The sequence below is a fragment of the Prionailurus bengalensis genome, chromosome B2, assembly GCF_016509475.1.
Source record: "Prionailurus bengalensis isolate Pbe53 chromosome B2, Fcat_Pben_1.1_paternal_pri, whole genome shotgun sequence".
NCBI lineage: Eukaryota > Metazoa > Chordata > Mammalia > Carnivora > Felidae > Prionailurus > Prionailurus bengalensis.
This window is the reverse complement of record NC_057349.1, coordinates 39,749,595-39,769,187: the sequence shown is the minus strand read 5'-3', so window position 1 is coordinate 39,769,187 and position 19,593 is coordinate 39,749,595. Positions and strand designations below refer to the sequence as shown.

General features: G+C 50.2%; 1 protein-coding gene across 4 annotated transcripts in view; it reads left to right on the top strand.

Annotated features, from left to right (window-relative positions):
- The first annotated feature begins 3 nt into the window (after positions 1-3).
- CCND3 (cyclin D3) overlaps positions 4-19,593 on the top strand; it is a 98,322-nt gene continuing 78,732 nt past the window's right edge. For 2 of the 4 annotated variants that reach the window (XM_043591386.1, XM_043591387.1), the window contains exon 1: positions 4-190. In XM_043591386.1, coding sequence (XP_043447321.1) covers positions 185-190 — 6 coding nt within the window. In that variant the 5' untranslated portion in view covers positions 4-184. The remainder of the gene's footprint in view (positions 191-19,593) is intronic. The other 2 variants (XM_043591388.1, XM_043591389.1) reach the window with 1 other exon arrangement.

Below are 19,593 nucleotides of genomic sequence, written 5' to 3'. Positions count from 1 at the left end.
GCGCGGACTTTGTAAACACGCGGCGCCTGCGGGGGTGGAGACTGGTTGTGTTGAGGCGCCTGGCGGAGGGGTGCACGCCCCTCGGCACAGCTGGAGGTGGCGACCCCCAACCCCCCCCAAAGACGGAAGCCCGAGGCGGCGGGACAGTGAGGCCACAATCCTTGCTCCGGGGGGCTCACCTGCTATGGAGGTAGGCTTGAAGGCTGGCACAGCCTAGATAGATGGGGTGTCAGCGTCTTCACCTTTCTCTGGGGCCTCCAAACTCAGGCTGGACGCCTGGGGTAGGGGTCCGAGATGGGTGGGTTAAGGAGGTCACCGCTCTGTCATCACCTCCCCGTTGTTGCCCTAAAGGTAGACTCACTTTCTCTCCGAGTGAGCCGTTCTGTACGTATTTGAAGGGCAGAGTAGCCCCCCAAAGCCCCAAGCTCTGTCCGTGCAGCCCCTCTCCAAGCTGATGTAGAAGCCCAGTGGCCTTCACTGAGTTGTGGTTCTTCATACTTCATACTCCAGACATAGGGGCGGGAGGCGAGTAGGAAGGCAGAACCAACGTGGGCAAGGAGCCTTCGAGTCCTCCTGCCAGGCAGAACGGAGAGGGGAGGTCAGAGGACAGGACTGGAAGGAGGGAGCCCTCAGTGTTCGTCCGTCTGGTGTGTCTGATGGGTACAGAAGCCTCTTCTGTGTCTTTTAATGTATTGCCAAGACAGTTACCTGCAGAAATTGGTTACCGTTACTAAGGAAGCATAATGGTTTCATTTGCGAACACCGAGCACCTCCTCTGTGTCTAGGGTTTATGGAATGCTGAGGGGCGCCATGATGTTATTCTTCTATAACTAGTGTGGGTCATGGAACAACGGAGACAAAGCACCAAGCTGTGCCGGCTAGCAAGACTTCAGAAAGAAGAGGACATGGAGTTAGATTCTGAGTGATGGATAGTCACCAGGCAGAGAAGTGGTAGGAAGTCTTTGGGGGGCACTTGTTCCTTCTACAGAGCTGAACTGAACCCTGACCGTGGTGTTGGGCATTGGGATACAATGAGGACCCAGAAGGCATTCCTGCTGTTTTTAACTCACCATCTAGGCATGAAGAAGAGGTGGGAATGAACACGATGAATTCAGGGAAAGGCATGTGTCTGAGCTGGTCCCTAAGAATCCATCCACGCAGTGTTGGGGTACCCACTCCTTATCTTTGGACTCTAGGGCTGTTTCCACTGTTTCCTCTATGCCCCCCGCCTCAGTTCTCTTAGGGACCAGACATGGGTGAAGAGAACTGGATCTCCCAATGCATTCCTTCAGAATCTTCTGTTCTTTCAGTCCCTGGGCTCCTTGGAGGGATGACTGACACAACATCTGATGAATTCATTCACCACCTGTTTGCTATGGTCATAACTCTGTCTGCACAGGCTAGATGTTGGGGATAGTAGAAGCCAGAACTTCCACTTTGCCTGGAATTTGGAATCAAAAGCATGTCTGAGAATTCCGGTAGGGTCCTAGTCCTTGAGACCATGATCTCCGTGGTCCTAAGTGCCTCCTCTTTTCTGTTTCCTTACCTGAAGGGTTCAGAATACCAGTTAACACTTCTATAGTACTGTCATAATATGGTACTAAATGTTTGGGGTGTAATGTCTCATTTAATCATAAGTCCTATGAGGTAAGCAGTAGGCTTATCTCCATTGTATAGATGAGAAATCTAGGCACAGAGGAGATAAGTCATTTTTCTTTTATTTTTTTAAGTTTATTTACTTTGAGAGAGAGACAGCGTGAGTGGGGGAGGAGCAGAGAGAGAGGGAGAGAGAGAGACAATCCTGAGCAGGCTCTGACTGTCAGCACAGAGCCCGACGTGGGGCTCGAACTCATGAACCATGAGATCATGACCTGAGCCAAGACCGAGAGTTGGACGCTTAACGAACTGAGCCATCCAAGTGCCCCGATAAATCATTTTTCTAAAGAGTACACCAGAGGGATACCTGTGTGGCTCAGTCAGTTGAGCGTCCAACTTTGGCTCCGGTCATGATCTCACAGTTCGTGGGTTCCAGCCCCACGGCGGGCTGTCTGTTGTCAATGCAGAGCCCACTTCTGATCACCTATCCCCCTTTCTCTCTGCGCCTCCCCTGCTTGCTCTCTCTCCCCAAAATAAATAAACATTAGGAAAAAAAAGTACACGAGAAATAAATGGCAGAGCTGAGATTGAAACCCAGGGCACGTGACCTGGGAGCCCCTGTACCTAACCACCAGACTAGCCTGCCTCCTTGATTGACCACATAGAATGTCCACTTGATGGGTCGCCTAGGTGGCTCAGTCGATTAAGCGTCTGACTTTGGCTCAGGTCACAATATCGCGGTTTGTGAGTTCGAGCCCCGCATCGGGCTCTGTGCTGACAGCTCAGAGCCTGGAGCCTGCTTCTGATTCTGTGTCTCCCCCTGTCTCTGGACCTCCCCTGCTCATGCTCTGTGTCTCTCAATAAATAAATGTTAAAAAAATTTATTAAAAAAAAAAAAAAAAGAATGTCCACTTGAGCCAGGGACTTAGGAGTTTCCAAAAGGTCCTGTGTCTTGGGTGGTACAGAGGAGAGAAACCTTTTAGCTGAGCATTGGTGCTGGTAATGGTTTACCTGGAGCCCCTGCAGGTCTGGAGTAGGTTTGTAAGGACTACACAGAGCTGGTATGCTTTCCTTATGGCCCTGTGTGTGTGTGTGTGTGTGTGTGTGTGTGTGCGCGCGTGTGCACACACGAGTGCATGTGATTTCTTGAATAAGCCTCACTCACTGAGAGGAACAAACAGGTGTGATGCAAGGAAGAAAGCAACATGGATGTGATGTGCCAGAATCTGGGGATGTGGGAAACCAAGATACCTCTTTTGCTGGGAATCTTTGAAAATAGCAGAGACTTTTATATTTGAAGATTCCAAAAGGAACAGTCCATCTTGGTAGCTGAGTAAGGAACATGGTCAAGTAGCAGAAGCAGTCTTAAGATGTTCCCCTGTCTTCCCCACAGAGGCCGTACCCCAAAGCCACATCTGTGTATCTGACCCCATCCCTCCAAGCAGGCTGGGACCTTGCCCATGATGGGAGCCAGGCCACAGGGCAGAGGTTCCATGGGATTCCAGCCACCTTTCCATTACCTTTCTGAAACTCTAGGTTTTTCACTAGAGCCCTCTGCACGGATCTGGGGAGGCCTGAAGCGGTCCTATGCCTGCAGTCAAACCACCTTGTGCATCTGTCTTGGGGGGGGGGGGATGGGTGCTGATGCTGGCAGTTAAGGGTAGTGGGTGGCCACATCAAGATAACAGGTTAGCGGGTTGTGACATTCAGAACTATATAGACCTCCAGGCAACTTTTCTGCCACACATACTTTTCTCCCTCGTCACAGGGTAGGGTGCAGGGTGCGGTGGAACCCTTGGCATGCCCAGCCCCCTGCCCAGGCGCTTTCTTGGCCGAGGAGAACAGGTTGTACTCTTGAGAAACCACAAGAGGAAGTTTAGGGAGGGTTGGGGGTGGGGAAAGTTCTGGGGCGCCTGCCAAGTTTCCCTTTCTCTGTTCAGAAGTAGGTATGTTTATTTTGGTGTGTTTCTCTTGCCCTCAAAGACATTTAAATTTTAAACCCTCCGAGTTTCAAAGAGTTGTCAGGACCTGCCCCTGTTACAGTGGTGGTGGCGGTGGGGAGTGAGGGAGGTTGGCCAGAAGCCTCCCAGGAAATGGGACTAGAGCAAGGTACCCTTTTGTTGGATTTCACCTGGGATTCTCACTGGTTGGTAAAGGCCGAGTGACTTCAGAAGGCCTTCTTTTCTCCCTTTCTCTGCTCTTTCACCTCTCTCTTCCCCAAAGCATTCCCTCCAGCCCTAAACTCAGAGAAATGTGCTTATCATGGCCACTTAGGAGCTGCATTATTCAACCAGGAACGGTCCCAAGGGTTTTACTTGCCTTATCTCATTTGACATTCAGCACAACACCAGATGGTAAATACCTCTAACCCCATTTACAGACGAGGAAATTGAAACCCAGAGAGGCTGAGAAACTTCACCAAAGTCACACAGCTAGTAAGTGGCAGAGCCCGGATTTGAACACTGGCCTATTTGATTTCACAGCCTGTGCTCTTGACATTTAAATTAACCCCCAAATCAGAGCATCAGCGTATATCAGACCCTGAAGAGTAGGAGGTTGAGATCCAAAGAGGCTTTTAAAACGCTGTTGCTAGGGTAGGGGTGGCTTAGATATAGAATTGGAAGCGATTCCTTGGAAATTAATATATTAACAAAGGATCACCATGTGAAGAAAAGATATAGTGGGTGAGAGGTTGAAGTCAAACTCTGGATGGTTGAATAAGAAGATTTAGGAGGGATATTATAGCTGTGTTCAAATATTTGAAAGGGTGCCTTTGGAAGCCCCCAGGTAGGGGTGGGGGACTGGTAGAGGCAGATTTCCAAAAAGCATAAGAACTTTCTAGCAAATAATTGCCTAATCCTCGTCTGAAGAAGTGAGCTCCTCATCTAAGGGAGTCTAGGGCACATGCGTAGGAGGGGCTTCTGTTAAGCTAGGAGAAGACCTCAAAGCTTCTAACACCTCCAGACCTCCCATGTGATTATTCACCGGCTTCCTTCCCCCTTCTGGGTCATCCCTTGGCTGGCCGGGCTCCTTGGCCCATGATGGTCCCTGTCTGTCCACCAGGTGGGGCTGTTGCCCAGAGTGTTGTCCACGGACTGCTAAAATTGGGTAAAGAGCGCCATCTGGTCCTTTAGCCGCCAGCTGGTTTCATGGGTCCTCTCCCCAATCCCATCCCACACCAGGGCCCAGGGAGCCACTTTTGACCCAGTGCAACCCCCATAAAATGCACTCTTAGTCTCCCACCCTGGAGCCCCTCCCTCCCACACCTTTTCCCTATCCCTGACCTTCCTTTGCCCTTGAGCTAGAAGGACCCATGCCTTGAGAGCAGGGGGCCAGGCCAGTAGCCCTCGTGGGCATGGCTTTTCATACCCTTCAAAGGCATGCCATGTCATATCCTTTAAGGGGCCTCAAAAGCTGTGGCTCTGAAACCATTTGCCCTCAGTGGCCACTTCTCCCACCCTGCTTGAAATTCCCTGGAGACAGCCATCCTAAGATGAGAGAGCAGAGGCCCAGGCTTTGTCTAGGAACAAGGGGTAGGAGAGGGGTTGCTTGGTGCCCCCTTAGGCCCTTAGAAAGGCGTAGAGCCAGTGGCCCAGGCACCAGCTGGCAGGGCCCAGTGTGCACAGGGACAGAGTGCAGTTACAAGCCCTGTGGCCAGAGGGCACCATGGAGGGCAGGCCCAGAGAAAGAGGCCATGACAGGTAATGTTCAAAATATTTCATAACTCCTGTATCCCCCTCCAACAATCTTATGAGGCAGGATGCCCACTGTGTGGATGAACAAAGCAAGGCACAAGGGTTAAGCAGCTGGCTTCTATTCACACAGCTGGTCAGGGGCTGAGCTGAAAGTCTGACTTGGCCATTTGGCTGTAAGGTTTGTGCACAGAACCCCTCCTCTGTGCTTTCTCTCGTGGAGTGGTCAAGACAGTCAGCACCCATTAGAGAAACCACACCGGTTTGAGTCTGAGCCTGGTTCCTTCCTGCTTGCGTGAAACTGATTTCCTCATCTGTCAAGTGAGTATGACTCTAGTCCCTACCTCGCTGGGTCATTGTGGGGGTTAATAATGGCTGATATTGGGCTCCTGGGTGGCTCAATCGGGTGAGTGTCTGACCCTTGATTTCAGCTCAGGTCACAATCCCAGGGTCGTGGAATCGAGCCCTACGTTGGGCTCTGTGCTGAGCACGGAGCCTGCTTAAGATTCTCTCTCTGCCTTTCTCCCCAGCTTGTGCACTCTCTCTCTCCCTAAAAAACAATAAAGTAAAAAAAAATAATAATAATAATGGCTGATATTCCTTGAATGCATACTATATGACAAGTACTATCTTTTTTTGTCCTCACGGTATCTCTGCAAGGGAGGCACTATTATGTCTTTACAGACAAGGAAACTGAGGCACACAGTAGTTACACAGAGTAAGGAGCCGAGGCTTCAGAGCCCACCTTGTGCACTAGGGTGCGGACCACATGTATACATCATGCACACAAAGCCCTGCCGAGTGCCAAACAGGTCATAAGTCCCCATAAGTGACACCTCCATTAGGATGTTGTCCTCCTCATCGTCCTCCAGCCTGAGCTGCTGGCAGTGGGCATGGGGGCTATCCCAAAACAAAGAGACAGCCCTGGTTCCTTTCCTCACTGTCCTACCTATGACTCCATTTCATCCTTTCTTCTGCAATAAATACCAGCCCACAAGTTCTGGCCTGTGGTCAGACAGTTGGACAGAATACTTGAAATTGGGACTGTCCCAGAAACTCCCAGTTCTGGCCCCAGCTTTGTCTGCTCCAACTCGCCCTCCCTCCTGTCCTCTGTTCTCTTCCCTCCAGGCTGCTCCTCCTGCCCCTCCCCTGGGGGCTCTGAGTTCTGGGAAAGGAAGCAGAGCAGGGCCTCAGATGCAGACCTTAGGCTCCAGCTGGAAGTGTTGGAGGCTGTGGGAAGAGGGGCCGGCGCGGGGGAGAAAGGATGGGGGCGCAGAGGGCCCCCAGGCTGCCTGTCCCCAGGAAGGCATCTGTCTATCCTTCACAGACTCTTTCCTAAGCTCACTGCTGGGGGCCGAGGAATCCGCTCTGGATAAGACCCAGGGGAGGGTTTACGCCTCTCTGGCAAGTGGCTATCACAAGCTGTCTTTGGATTATGGAGAGGAGGGAGGCCTGCTTCCTCCCAACACCAGGCCCCCGAGAGTCAAGGCTGTGTTTCCCCTTCCTTCCAGCTCCATCCCCTTTTCTTTAAACAGTATCTATTGCAGAACCACAAACTTGGAGGCTGTTCACATGTGCAATCTATTTTCATCACAGTGAGAGAGGATCTTGGGGTTACAGACTCTCAGAAGTACCGGGTAGCTGAGCATAGGCCAGAGTCTGGAACACTCTAGTTTTTACCAGGCCCTCTCCCTTTTCCTTCTAGTCAGCTGGTGCTGGTACCTGCTGGTGCTAGAGGCAACCTCTGTTTTTTCCTGGAATTGACTTGATTCCACCTCTAGGACCAGGCTGAGTTTTTCTCTTGGGTCTCTCTGTCTCCAGGGAGACAGTCTTTTTCTGCTTGGGCCCAGCCTCTTGAGTTCTAACTCAAAAAAACTCTTTGCAACCACTGGACATGAGCTTAGTGCCTCCTGGGTCGTCCTCAGAAAGTCCTGCTTCTTCCCTGCCTTTCCTCTGACACAGTTTCTGGGAGTCATTTTTGGCATTCCTTGCGGGAATCTGTTGTGTGGATTTTCTCTGAACCTTCATTTCTTCCCAGGCACATGGCAGCAAACATATTGCAGATAATGATATCTTTTGCACAATACTTCCATATGCCAGGGACTGTTGTGAATGCCTGTGGAGAGAATGTACCGTTAGTAGGTCAGTACGTTTATAAAAAATATGCGTGTTTATTGACTCATTTCTCACTCTCCCCAAGAATCCTGCGAGGTTCCCTTATTTTACAGATGAAGAGACTGAGGCACAGAGGTTAAGTAACTTGCCTGAGGTCATACAGCCAGTCCATTCTGAGAGCCTGGTAGCTGAAAGAACTCCGACCCGGGTCAGACTTTTCCTGCACGTTGTGTGTGCTTGTGTGTGTGCACTTGAGTGTGTGCCCACCCGCCAGAGGGAGTGTGAGAAGACCCCAGGTTCCCAGGGGGAACCCCAGGTCCTGTTGAGACGCTGTCTTGAACACAGCATCAGGACACACAGAGCAGGCTGGTACATGCCTGGGCTGCCTCCTTGTGTGATGGTGTATTTGTGTGTTGCATCTCTGTGTGGAGCTGTGATGGTGTGGGTACACGTACCCCAGGCAATCCCAGGGCCTTCTCCATCCCTCAGTGCTCTTGGCCAGAGCTTCAAGGTTGTCTACTAAGCCAAGCGAGAAGGAAAGGAAGGAGCGAGAATGACCCAGCCCTGCCCCAGCAGGCAGGTCAGGTGTCACACAAGATCCAGGAAGCAGGAGTGGGTGGTGGCGATATGAGCTTTGCTAGGTGGGGCTGGGGCCCTGACCTATCTGGGGAGCCCTGGATGAATCAGCCCGACCACAGCCGCCCCATCTGCGGTGGTGGTGCACACCAGTTTTTCCTCCAGCTCCCCCTCCAACGCTCCTTTTCCTTTCCTTTCTGTCCCCCAGTCTCAGGCTTTGATCAGGGTGTGGCTCCAGGGTAGTGGCTGAGGGCACATCTCTGGAGTCAGTGGTTAAGCTGCGTCCTCGTGCTGGCCCTGCAAACTTTACTTTCGAGATACCCCACCCAGAAATGGGCAGCCACCCTGGCCCAGGAAGGATGCCACATGCCCTGTGCAGAGGACAGGCTTGCACAGGCCTAGGATCCTGGGCTCACCCACCTGGAATGTCCCTCCAACAACATCTGTCAGGCTCAGAGGTCTTGTTCATTCCTCATTTATAGCAGAGCCACATTCTGTGCAGTGCTGGGTTCAAGGTCAGTGTAAAAACAAATCCACCTCAAAATTATTATTAAAGTCTCCTTAAACTGCTCATAAAACACAGGATACATAGTTTAGGCATTCTCCCCCGCATCTCTGAGAATGTCCAGCATAGACAGTTATCGTTGGAACAGATGGCCATGTCCTTGGTAGAACATGATGTTGAGCTTGAGGTAAGGGATCACATTGTATAAATAATACCTAAGTTTCTCTGGTTGATTAGTATCCCTTCCAGTGGATACAATTGAATTTGTGATAGTTAAATTGGCACATTAAGGAATTCGGTAGGCATTTGCTCCTGGGTTCTTATGGGCTCCCTGGGCCACAGGAAAGGTTTGAGTGGCAGTGCTGGGGGAATCTGGAGGAAGGAGCAGTTGCTTTTGGGTGGATTAACCAGAAATTTCTTCTCAGAGATACCATTTGAGAAAATAAAAGAGTTGGGGCGCCTGGGTGGCGCAGTCGGTTAAGCGTCCAACTTCAGCCAGGTCACCATCTTGCGGTCCGTGAGTTCGAGCCCCGCGTCGGGCTCTGGGCTGATGGCTCAGAGCCTGGAGCCTGTTTTGGATTCTGTGTCTCCCTCTCTCTCTGCCCCTCCCCCGTTCATGCTCTGTCTCTCTCTGTCCCAAAAATAAATAAACGTTGAAAAAAAAAAAAGAAAAAAAAGAAAAGAAAAGAGGACTGGACTTCAGGAGAAATGATTCAGGAGCTGTTTTCTTTTAAAGTTTATGTATTTATTTATTTATAGTAATCTCTACATCTAACGTGGGACTCCATCTCACAGTCCCAAGTTTAAGAGTCGCACACTCTCCCGACTGAGCCAGCCAGGCGCCCCAGGAGCTATTTTATTTTATTAAAATAAATTTTTTTAATGTTTACTTATTTCTGAGACAGAGAGAGAAGAGCATGAGTGGGGGAGAGGCAGAGAGAAAGAGGGAGACAGAATCAGAAGCAGGCTCCAGGCTGTGAGCTGTCAGCACAGGGCCTGATGCAGGGCTCGAACTCACAAACCATGAGATCGTGACCTGAGCCAAAGTCGGTTGCTCAGTCGACTGAGCCACCCAGGCGCCCCATCCCCAGGAGCAATTTTAAATGGTGTGGTTTTTGTAATTTTTTACTTCTTTGAATATCTGAGTTTTTTTACTGAGAGCCACACTGTAGAAATAATCATTTTCGATTCCTATTTCTATGACAATCATTAGGCTTACTTATTCTTTGTGTTGTGGTTGCTTCTTTCTAAAATAGTGGCTATCTCTAGAATCACTATTATTTTTATAACAATAATTATTTTTACTATGTCACTTCTTGTTATTATTATTATTTTTTAATGGTTTAAAGACTCCAGAGAGGTTGAGACATGAATGGCTGTAAAGAATGGAGAGACCTAGGGTGCCTGGGTGGCTCAGTCGGTTGGGCGACCGACTTCGGCTCAGGTCATGATCTCACACTCCGTGAGTTCGAGCCCCACATTGGGCTCTGTGCTGATAGCTCAGAGCCTGGAGCCTGTTTCAGATTCTGTATCTCCCTCTCTCTCTGACCCTCCCCCGTTCATGCTCTGTCTCTCTATGTCTCAAAAATAAATAAACGTCAAAAAAAAAAAAAAAGAATGGAGAGGCCTGGGGCATTACACCCTTACAGATTATTGAGAATCCCAAAGAATTTTTGTTTTTGAAGGTTGTGGTTGTTGACATTCTAATTTTAAATGAGAAATTAAAAGGATATGAATTCATTTAAAGTAACAGTAAAAAAAACTCACTGCGTGTGAATGTAGCATCCTATTTTTTATAAAATAATTATATTATTAAATTATTAAAAATTAGTGGAGTGGGGGCACCTGGCTGGCTCAGTCGGTGGAGCATACAACTCTTGATCTCGGGGTCATCAGGGTTCATGAGTTCAATCCCCATGTTAGGCATGGAGCCTACTTAATAAAATAAAAATTAGTGAGAAGTGTGGCTTTATTTTACATTTTTGCAAATCTCCTTAATGCCTGACTTAATAGAAGACAGCTGGATTATCATGTCTGCTTCTGCTTTAATTTGTTGCAGTGTGTTATTTTGGTTGATATATATGAAGAAAACCTGGCCTCAGATACGTGGTTGGAAAGGGAGAATTTGTGAACTGGTTTAGATCCTGTGGCCCTAGTGGAACATAGAATGATTGGTGAAGAAGCCAAATCAACAGCGTTGGGTTGGGGACTTTGGACTTTATTTAGTAGGTAATGGGGAGCCACTAAAGGCTTTTGAACAAGGAAGTGACATGATCAGGCCTTTTTTTTTTTTAACGTTTATTTATTTTTTAGAGACAGAACACACAAGCAGAGGAAGGACAGAGAGAGAGAGAGGGAGACACAGAATCTGAAGCAGGCTCCAGGCTCCAAGCTATCAGTGCAGAGCCCCATGTGGGGCTCGAGCCCATGAACCGTGAGATCGTGACCTGAGCTACAGTCAGACGCTCAACCGACTGAGCCACCCAGGTGCCCCTGGACTGTTTTTTGTTCTGTTTTTTTTTAAGTTTATTTTTTTATTTTGAGAGAGAGAGACAAATACTGTGAGTGGGGAGGGGCAGAGAGAGAGGGAGAGAGAATCCCAAGCAGGCTCCGCCCTTTCAATGCAGAGCCCGACACAGGACTCATGAACTATGAGATCATGACCTGAGCCGAAATCAAGAGTCAGACACTTAACCCTACTGAACTACCCAGGCGCCCCGGTCAGACTGTTTTAAGATGATTTCTAGGGCAGTAATAGAATAGAATTGGCAAGAAAGAGTCTACATGAGATGTAACAAGGATTGAAACTAGGGTGAGGCCAGTAGATATGGAAACAAGGGGGTGATTTGGCAAAATATTTTGAAGGTAAAAACAACAGAATTTAGTAATTTTTTGGTAGGAAGGTATGAATAATCATCTGCCCTGTGAAATTGCTCTGCCTTCCCCAGTTGAGCACCAGGCATCCTTCTAAGATGAAGTATGTCATAGTTTTCTGTTTGCAGGCCATCTCTCCTACTAGGCTACCATGGATGCCCGCAATAAATGAGAGTAGTCAGGACCACCCCAGAATGTTTCAGCCCATGTGGCTGGCAGAATGTTGGTGCCATTAATAGAAATGTAAAGCTCAGGAGGAAAAGATAGCCATTATCATTAAGTATTACTAAGTAAAGAAGAAAAGGGTAAGAGAAGATGTCAAGCTGTGAATAGAGAGAAAGTAGTGGGTGGGTCTTGAAATATATCATTCTCTTGGCAAGGAAGTACATTTTCCTGGGTAGTAAAGATGTGGGGAGAAATATAAAAACATCTAGGAGAGATCGCTCCACTCTTTGTTCTCAAGTAACTCAAGTTCAGTTGGGGGACTGTTTTTCAAAACTAGAAATGTTTTCATTTTAACCCATTTTATATACCCACGTACAAACACACATGTATGTGTATATCAAACAAACAAGTTCCACTAAGCAATACTTACCCTTACTTCAGATAAGGTCTTGTATTTTCTTTTATTCTGTTGTTTCTTTCTTCTTTTCTTTTCTTTTCTTTTCTTTTCTTTTCTTTTCTTTTCTTTTCTTTTCTTTTCTTTTCTTTTCTTTTCTTTTTTTTTTAATGCTGGTCATGATTAGCTTCATGACTTCATGACCCGGTAGAGTGTCCTAACTTGCAATTGGAAAAACACGAAGTGGGCGAGGTTTCACTGAGTATTTTCAAAGTTCTGTTAGCAACAGAAATAGATCGTCAAATATGAGGCAAACGGAATTTATTGGAAGAAGGTTAGGAACTCAGACACGCCAAAAAAGGCTGGAAAAGCATGTTTGGAAATGGACAGAAACTGATAAAAGTGCCTGAGGGCTGGGCAGAGGGTCCTGCAGAAAAATGAGTGGTTACCTCTGCCTGGCCACGCATGGTGGGAATGGACGGGCCGGCCCCTCCCGTATCTGTGGTGCAGGGAGGCAGGCTGGCTCCTGGATTTGCATTAGGGAAGAGGAGATCCCCCAAAAGGAAGTGGCAGTGCTGTAGGAAAGAAGGCTGGATGCTTGACAACCAAAAGAGAAGAGTCTAGAAAAGGCATCATGGCTTATGCTCATAATAAGATGTCTATCAGTGAGTGAGTGAGTGGTGTCCTTGCACACTAATTGACCTACATGGTGGGCATGTTCTTGCCCAGCTGGTGGCCTTGGCATGTGGTAAACTTTCCTTTCAGAAAGCAGTTTGGCTACAGATATCAGAACCACATGCCTCCTTCGGGGGAGAGGGCCCATGCTTCCATGATATTCTGACCCTCTGCCTTAGTAATTCTGCTTTCCAGGCTCTGTCCTAATTTTAAATAATTCCAAATGTGGAAAAAAACCTCTGTGACAATTTTTATCAAAGTGTTATAGGCAGTAACACTTAGGTACAAAGATTTGGAACAACCAACATGCTTCACGATAGAACATGATTAAGTAAAGTATGGCATATCTAATAAAGAGAATATTAGGTAGCCATTAAAATGTCAATTGCAAAAAATATGTGCTACCACAAAAATTACTTTTGTAGTAGTATTAAGGGAAAAATCAGGATGCAAAATTGTACAAACAATATAGTAAAACTATATATTTTACACGCACACATGTACATGCACACACACACACACAGGAAGAGACTAGAAGAAAATATACTGTAATGTTAGCAGTGGTTGTTGTTTTTGTTTAATTAATTTATTTTAAGAGAGAGAGAATGAGCAGGGGGAAGGGCAGAGAGAGGGAGAGAGAGAATCCCAAGCAGGCTCCCCACTGCCAGTGCGGCCTCCATGGGGCTGGAACTCTCGAACCTCGAGATCATGACCTGAGCTGAAACCAAGAGTTGGACACTTAACCAACTGAGCCACCCAGGCACCCCAGCAGTGGTTGTTTTTTGACGCAGTAGAACTATGCATGCTTTTTTTCCTACTTTTTTTCCGTTTTTCTAAACGTTCTGGTTCTGTAATAACATGAAAAATGTGATGGCATGAGTCATGTTTCCCTAAGTATATAGAAAATCAGTCTTCTTTTTCTTTTTTTTTTTTAATTTTTAAAAAATGTTTATTTGTTTTTGAGAGAGAGATGGAGTTTGAGTGTGGGAGGGGCAGAGAGAGAGGGAGACACAGAATCCGAAGCAGGCTCCAGGCTCCGAGCTGTCAGCACAGAGCTCGACACGGGGCTTGAACTCTCGAACTGCGAGATCATGACCTGAGCCGAAGTTGGACGCTTAACCAACTGAGCCACCCAGGCACCCCCAGTCTTATTTTCTTAGTGTCTTTTCAGAGATAGTAGACGCCAAGTAAAAAGTTGCCATGAGGAACCTGGTGTGACAGCCCAGGGGAGATCCTGGTGTGGCCTGGGGAGCGACCACTGCCTCTGCCTCATGTTCCCAGCGAAGCACTGACTGCTGACCCTTCAAGTCCTGTGGCATCAATAAAACTGAAATATCCAGGCAACTCTGGGGTGGCCAACTCAGGGTGTCATGGTAATTGGGGGGGGGGTCCTTGATGTTAGACGACTCACTTTCAAGCCCCCGTCACCCATGGATGGGCACACAGTGGCTCTGAAGTGTGGGACAGGCATTTCTTTGAGGGATCTGGTTTCTCCTTGTCTATTTGAGCAGCTTGGGGCAGGGGCAAAGTAAGGTAGTGAGCGCAGGGAGTAGGGCTGTATCCCACAATATCTGCCTTCCCCAGCTCAGCAACAGCGAAGGAGGTGGAGTCTGGATTGAGCCCCAATATAAGGAATATGCAACAGCTGACTGGGAAGATCAAAATAAACAGCTGTGCCCCCAGGAGAATGAACTCCACATTCCATTCTCTGATCCCACCCCCAATTCCCACTTCTCCCAAGCGCCTTCCCCCAGCCACCCCCATGCGTGCACACTCAGCATCCCCATCCGCTAGAAGGGCCTCCCCTCAGCCTTGGCTTAGCTCCCTTAGAACCTTCCCACACCCCCCCCCCCCTTAACCAGAGACTCCGGGGCGCTCTCCAGCTGTCTGGAAGGGAGTGAGTATTCAGGACAGGTGGCCGGAGACGGATGCAGAGGGGCCTCATCCAGGGCCCAGCTCCACCTGCCAGCCTCGGCCACCCTCAGACTCACATGTGGGCCCAGGAACAGAAGAGCGCCAGGCTGTGGTGGCGAGTCTGGGGAAGCTGAGGCAGGATCTGGGATGGTGTGGGATGGATGGGGAGGAGGATGTGCATGGGTGCTAATGGCCCAGTCTGCAAACATCTATCTGGTCAGCCCTCCCTCTGGGTGGGCCCTGCCCTCTGGGATCTCCCAGTCCAGAAGGGGAGCAGACAGCAGGTATGAGATGTGCCTCCTGAGGTGGTTTTTAGAAGCTCTGGGGGATGATCCCTCATCATAATGCTCAGGAGTACCTCCAGCTCTAAGGAACCCCTGCAAGGCCCCATGTCTCTTGAGAGTTCCAGTCACAGCCTCAGACCCTCCAGGCTACTTTCCAAACACGCTGACCTGGGATTTTAAATCAAGGCAATAGAAGGAGCAGATATTTTCTATCTCAACCCAACCCCTTGGGCCACCCAGAGCAGTAATTCACACCTTCCTCTCTGCCACTCCCATACTAGTCCCAACCTGAACAGCAGGACTCAGCTGGACCTGGGCACTGTGGGGCTTCAGGGCAGCACTGGTTCCCATCACATAGTACTTTAACAGCCCAAAGATGTAGAGATTCTCGACAGAACTCCCATACTCCTGAGCATGTACGTGGCCTCTGAGCTGGGCATCCAGAGTATCAAATCCAGGGGCCTGGGTCGGTGCTCAGCCCGAGGTAAGCCTTCACCCTTGGTCAGGGGATGGTTGGAAGAGGGAGGTAATGGTGGGCGCTCTGGAGGCTGCCCCATTGGCCCGGCTGTCTGAGGAGAGGGCACTCCTTCTGCTCCAGTGCCCAGTGAGGGTATATATGGGGGGGAGGTCTCACTACCCTAAGTCTAAGTGCTGGCAACCTGCCGGGGACCCACATCACTGTACTTAAATGTCTCCCCTGAGTCCCCGCGGCCCTCCAATACCCCCCAGCTCCAGCAGACTGCTGGGCCTCTCCTCCCTTCTGCAGCCACCTCCTCGGCCAGCAGACTCAATAAACAGATGCTGTAATAGCCAGGACCAACTACATAATTAGCAGAGCCCCTTGTTAAAAAATTATTGAGACTTTTGGGGTGCCTGATTGGCTCCCTATAGGTCAAGCACGTGACTTGATCCCGGGGTTGTGAGTTCAAGCCCCATGTGGGGCACAGAGCTTAAAGTATGAAGACTTTCAAGATGGTGCCGGTAGAGCATTAAACCAAGCGGGAGGGCCCTTCTGAGCATGGGTCTCTGTGTGACCTCATAGGCCACATGTCTACGAAACCAGCCCTGAGGGTAGCTAACGTATATCGGCCACTTGGCGCCTGCTAGGCACCTGGCCAGGCGCTCACCACGCGTGGTCTCATGCCTTCCTCTCAGCAGCCCGCCTATCCCTATTGTGCAGACAAGGAAATTGGGGGATTAGACAAGCCACATAACTTGCTGAGGTCACCAGCTCTTAAGGACCAGAGCAGGGGACAGAACCCAGCCTGACTGGCAGCAGCTCCTGGGCTCTCAACCACCACCCTGGCCACCCCAGCCTGTAGGGTAGGGAGGTTGCTGGGCAAAACAGCTGCTTCCCGTCCCCTTTTCTGCCCTATCAGGGGCAGGAAGGAAGATGAGGCAAGAAACAGCAGCTGATGGTGCGGTGACAGTGGTAGCAGTGGGGAGGGTGGCCAACCCCGGCAGAAGTGCTGGGTGGAGCCGGGGGAGATGGGGCACAGGGACCGCGTGAGCTGGAGGCAGCTGATAGACAGCACAGCTGTGTCCTCCGCCCTCTCCCTGCTCTGCCATGCTCTCACCTTCCACGCTGCGTGTCTCCCCCATTGCTTTCCCGGCACCCCTCACCGGGGAGGTGGGTCAAGCCCCTGCTCCAGCTGTGCCCTCGGTATTCCCACACTTACCTCCGTAATAACAACAGCCACAGATCACCTGCTACGTGCCACGTGTGGCACCAGGGACTTCACACGTGTGTAACCTTGGATTCCCTCCACAAACCTGTGAACAATGATTGTTATCCCACGGAGGCCCAGAGAGGCTAAGACATTGTGCAGAGCCACACAGCTGAGAAGCGGGAAAGCAGAGACTCGGGCCCCAATCTGAAGCTCAGGCATCCCCAGCGCCTCCTCACCGTCTTCCTCATAGGACAGGGTGGACCGGACAAGGTGCGGTGGTCCCCTGAGTGTGGAAGAGGCTTTTCTCTCAAAAGCAATGGATAGTTCGGAAAATGGCCAGTTTGAGGGAAGAAAACACTGTATTCTGAGGGAGGGAGACAGACGTTCACCTCCTGCCTCCATTTTGCATTAAACGGGCGGGGATCCGGGGTGCCTTATCTACCTGGAAGGGCCCCTCTGGCACTTGGGCAAGCAGACCTCATGGAGTTAGGTGATTGGAGCTGAAGGGCTGAGGACATGCACGAGAAAGAAGGCCCCTCACACACCTTGTACCCATCAGCACCCTGGCACCAAAGAATGGACTCGGACAGGTTGGGGGGGGCGGTTAGACTGCTGTAACAGAGACCCCCAAATCAAGGGTTCGAACAAAATGGAAATTTCTCACATACAAGTCTGGGCAGGTGATCTGATCTCTTGACAGTGTTGAAGACCCAAGCTCCTCCCACGCTGTTGCTTCTCCACGCACTGGAATGTTGAAGATGGTGCACCACACCATCTCCTGGGTCTGGGGTCCAAGACCTTGCCAGTGGGGAGGAAGGGGAGGGAGGGGCACTGCCCTTCCTTTGCAGGACATGACTGAAAAATTGACAGATCACCCACCTATCCCTGTGGCCAAAGGTCGGCCACCTGCCACACTGAGCTGTGAGAGAGTTTGGGAATCCTACATACTGGGGCTTCTAGTACAAAAGGTGTAGGGATTGGATTTGGGGGGTTGGGCAGTTAACAACCTTTGTCAGTGGATGGAGAAGGGCCGGACGAGAAAGCTGATGTCACATGATGAGGATGGCTTTCTACGGGGAAGCTCTAAGAAACGTGTTTTCAGATGGAATTCTCTCTGGGTGAGGAGTAAGGCAGAGAGGCTAATACGCTGTCCCCTAGACTGCCTCATCTCTGGTCAAAGGTAGAGGGTCCGAGTCTCCCTTGCCCTCACCAATAGCCCTTGGAGGTCCTTAATGGAGCCCTTGTCCCACTGGCACCATTGGAGGAGGGCGAGGTTCAACAAAGAGCACCATATTCACCCCTTTCGGGGGGGCCCTTCTGTTCTGGGAAGGGGTAGAGGAGGGTCATATCCTCACGCTTCAGCGAGGGAATCATTATCTCCAGCATCAGGAAGTGGAGACATCAAGAGGGTGAGAGACAGAATTCCAGAGCTTTCAAGGCCAGTGTCAGTCTGAGATGGATGGAAAGTGAACAGAGTTGTAGCAAGAGGTCAAGCTTTGTCAAAAATCATGTGACTCTCCCAGCAGCTTGATGCCAGAAGGCAGTCTTCTGGATCCAGTGCTCCCTCATGCACCCACCCAGATCTGTGTATTAGGTGCCTACCAGGGATGCACCCAGCATTGTGCTCCGTGTGGGCAAAAGAGAAAAGAACAAGGCAGGCACGGTTCCTTATCTCATAGAGCACATAAGCCCTCAGTTTCCCCTGGTCCCCACTGAGGACAGACTAGGTGCTCATAGCTCTTAAGAGAGCCAGCTTTGTGGCTCCGAGCTGAAAAGGCCCGGTGGGGGCCCATGGAAACATGTGGCAGGCCCTCACCTTGGAGCTGGATGCCTGCCATCTTGGGGGCAGCAGGGAGCACTGTGGGCTGGGGTGAAGGGCGGAGGTGCCAGTGGGGAGGGGGTGAGCAGCATTGGAGTTGGGGTTTCACTTCTCTCTCACATACCAGTGTGGAATCTGCGTTTTCTCAGTTGGTGAGGTTTGTGACTTCTCACCCAAGCTGAGGGGAGGTATCTCCTGTCGCCCCCTCCTCCAACCCTGGCTGCTCCTCCAGTGCTCCAGTTTGGGTGGGGTCCCTCCCAACTGGGGGCCTGTGACCCCAGCTCGCCAAATGCATCTCTTTGCTCCAGAAAAGGGGGTAGTGTGAGAAGTGGAGATCTGTGTAGGGACACTTCCTCTCTGGGGCCTTTGGTCTCTGAGGTTCTTCTCTGGGCCCCTGTTGGCCTTGCTGTTCCCCCAACTAGTCCAGGAAGAGAGGCACCATGCCCCTGCCCCCTCACAGCACTGCCCTGGCTCCCTGGCCTAGTTCAGGCCCTGCTTGCTCTTGCCTGGCCCTCTGAGTGGCCTCCCAGTGTTCCTTTTTGCTGTCTTGCTACTGGACAGTGTCAGTGGCATGGCAAAGGAGAGGAACCCCTCTTCATCAGAGGACAGGCTGAGGTCCTCACAGGAGGCAGTCTGTCTTCTTCTTTTTCTTTGTTAATGCTCATTTGTCTTTTAGAGAGAGAGAGGGCAAGAGAACGCGAGCAGGGCAGGAGCAGAGAGAGGGAGACAGAGGATCCAAAGCAGGCTCTGCACTGGCAGCAGAGAGTCAGTGGGGCTCGAACCTAGGAACCGTGAGATCACTCACTACCTGAGCCAAAGTCGGATGTTTAACCGACTGAGCCACCCAGGTGCCCCCCCCTTTTAAGTTTATTGATTTTGAGAGAGTGAAGGGGGAGAGGAACAGAGAGAGAGAGGGAGAGAGAAACCCAAGCAGACTCCGTGCCTTCGGTGTGGATTCCGACGCAGGGCTCCAACTCACGAACTGCAAGATCATGACCTGAGCTGAAATCAAGAGTTGGATGCTTAGCTGACTGAGCCACCCAGACGACCCTGCCGTCTGTCTTCTCACTTTCTTGTCACTTGGCAGTGACATAAACCCCTCTGTCTCTACCTCCCAGTGACTGTGTAGTCTGGGTGAATTTTTAACTCTCTACACCCCCCGCCGCATGCTTCAGCATCCCTATCTGTGAGATGAGGAAAATGCTAGTACCTCACACGGTCCTTAGGGGGCTTGGTGTGCACATAGTACTCAGAACAGTCCCTGACACACAGCAAGTGTTCAGCTCTTATTATGATCCAGGTGTTTGCCATTAT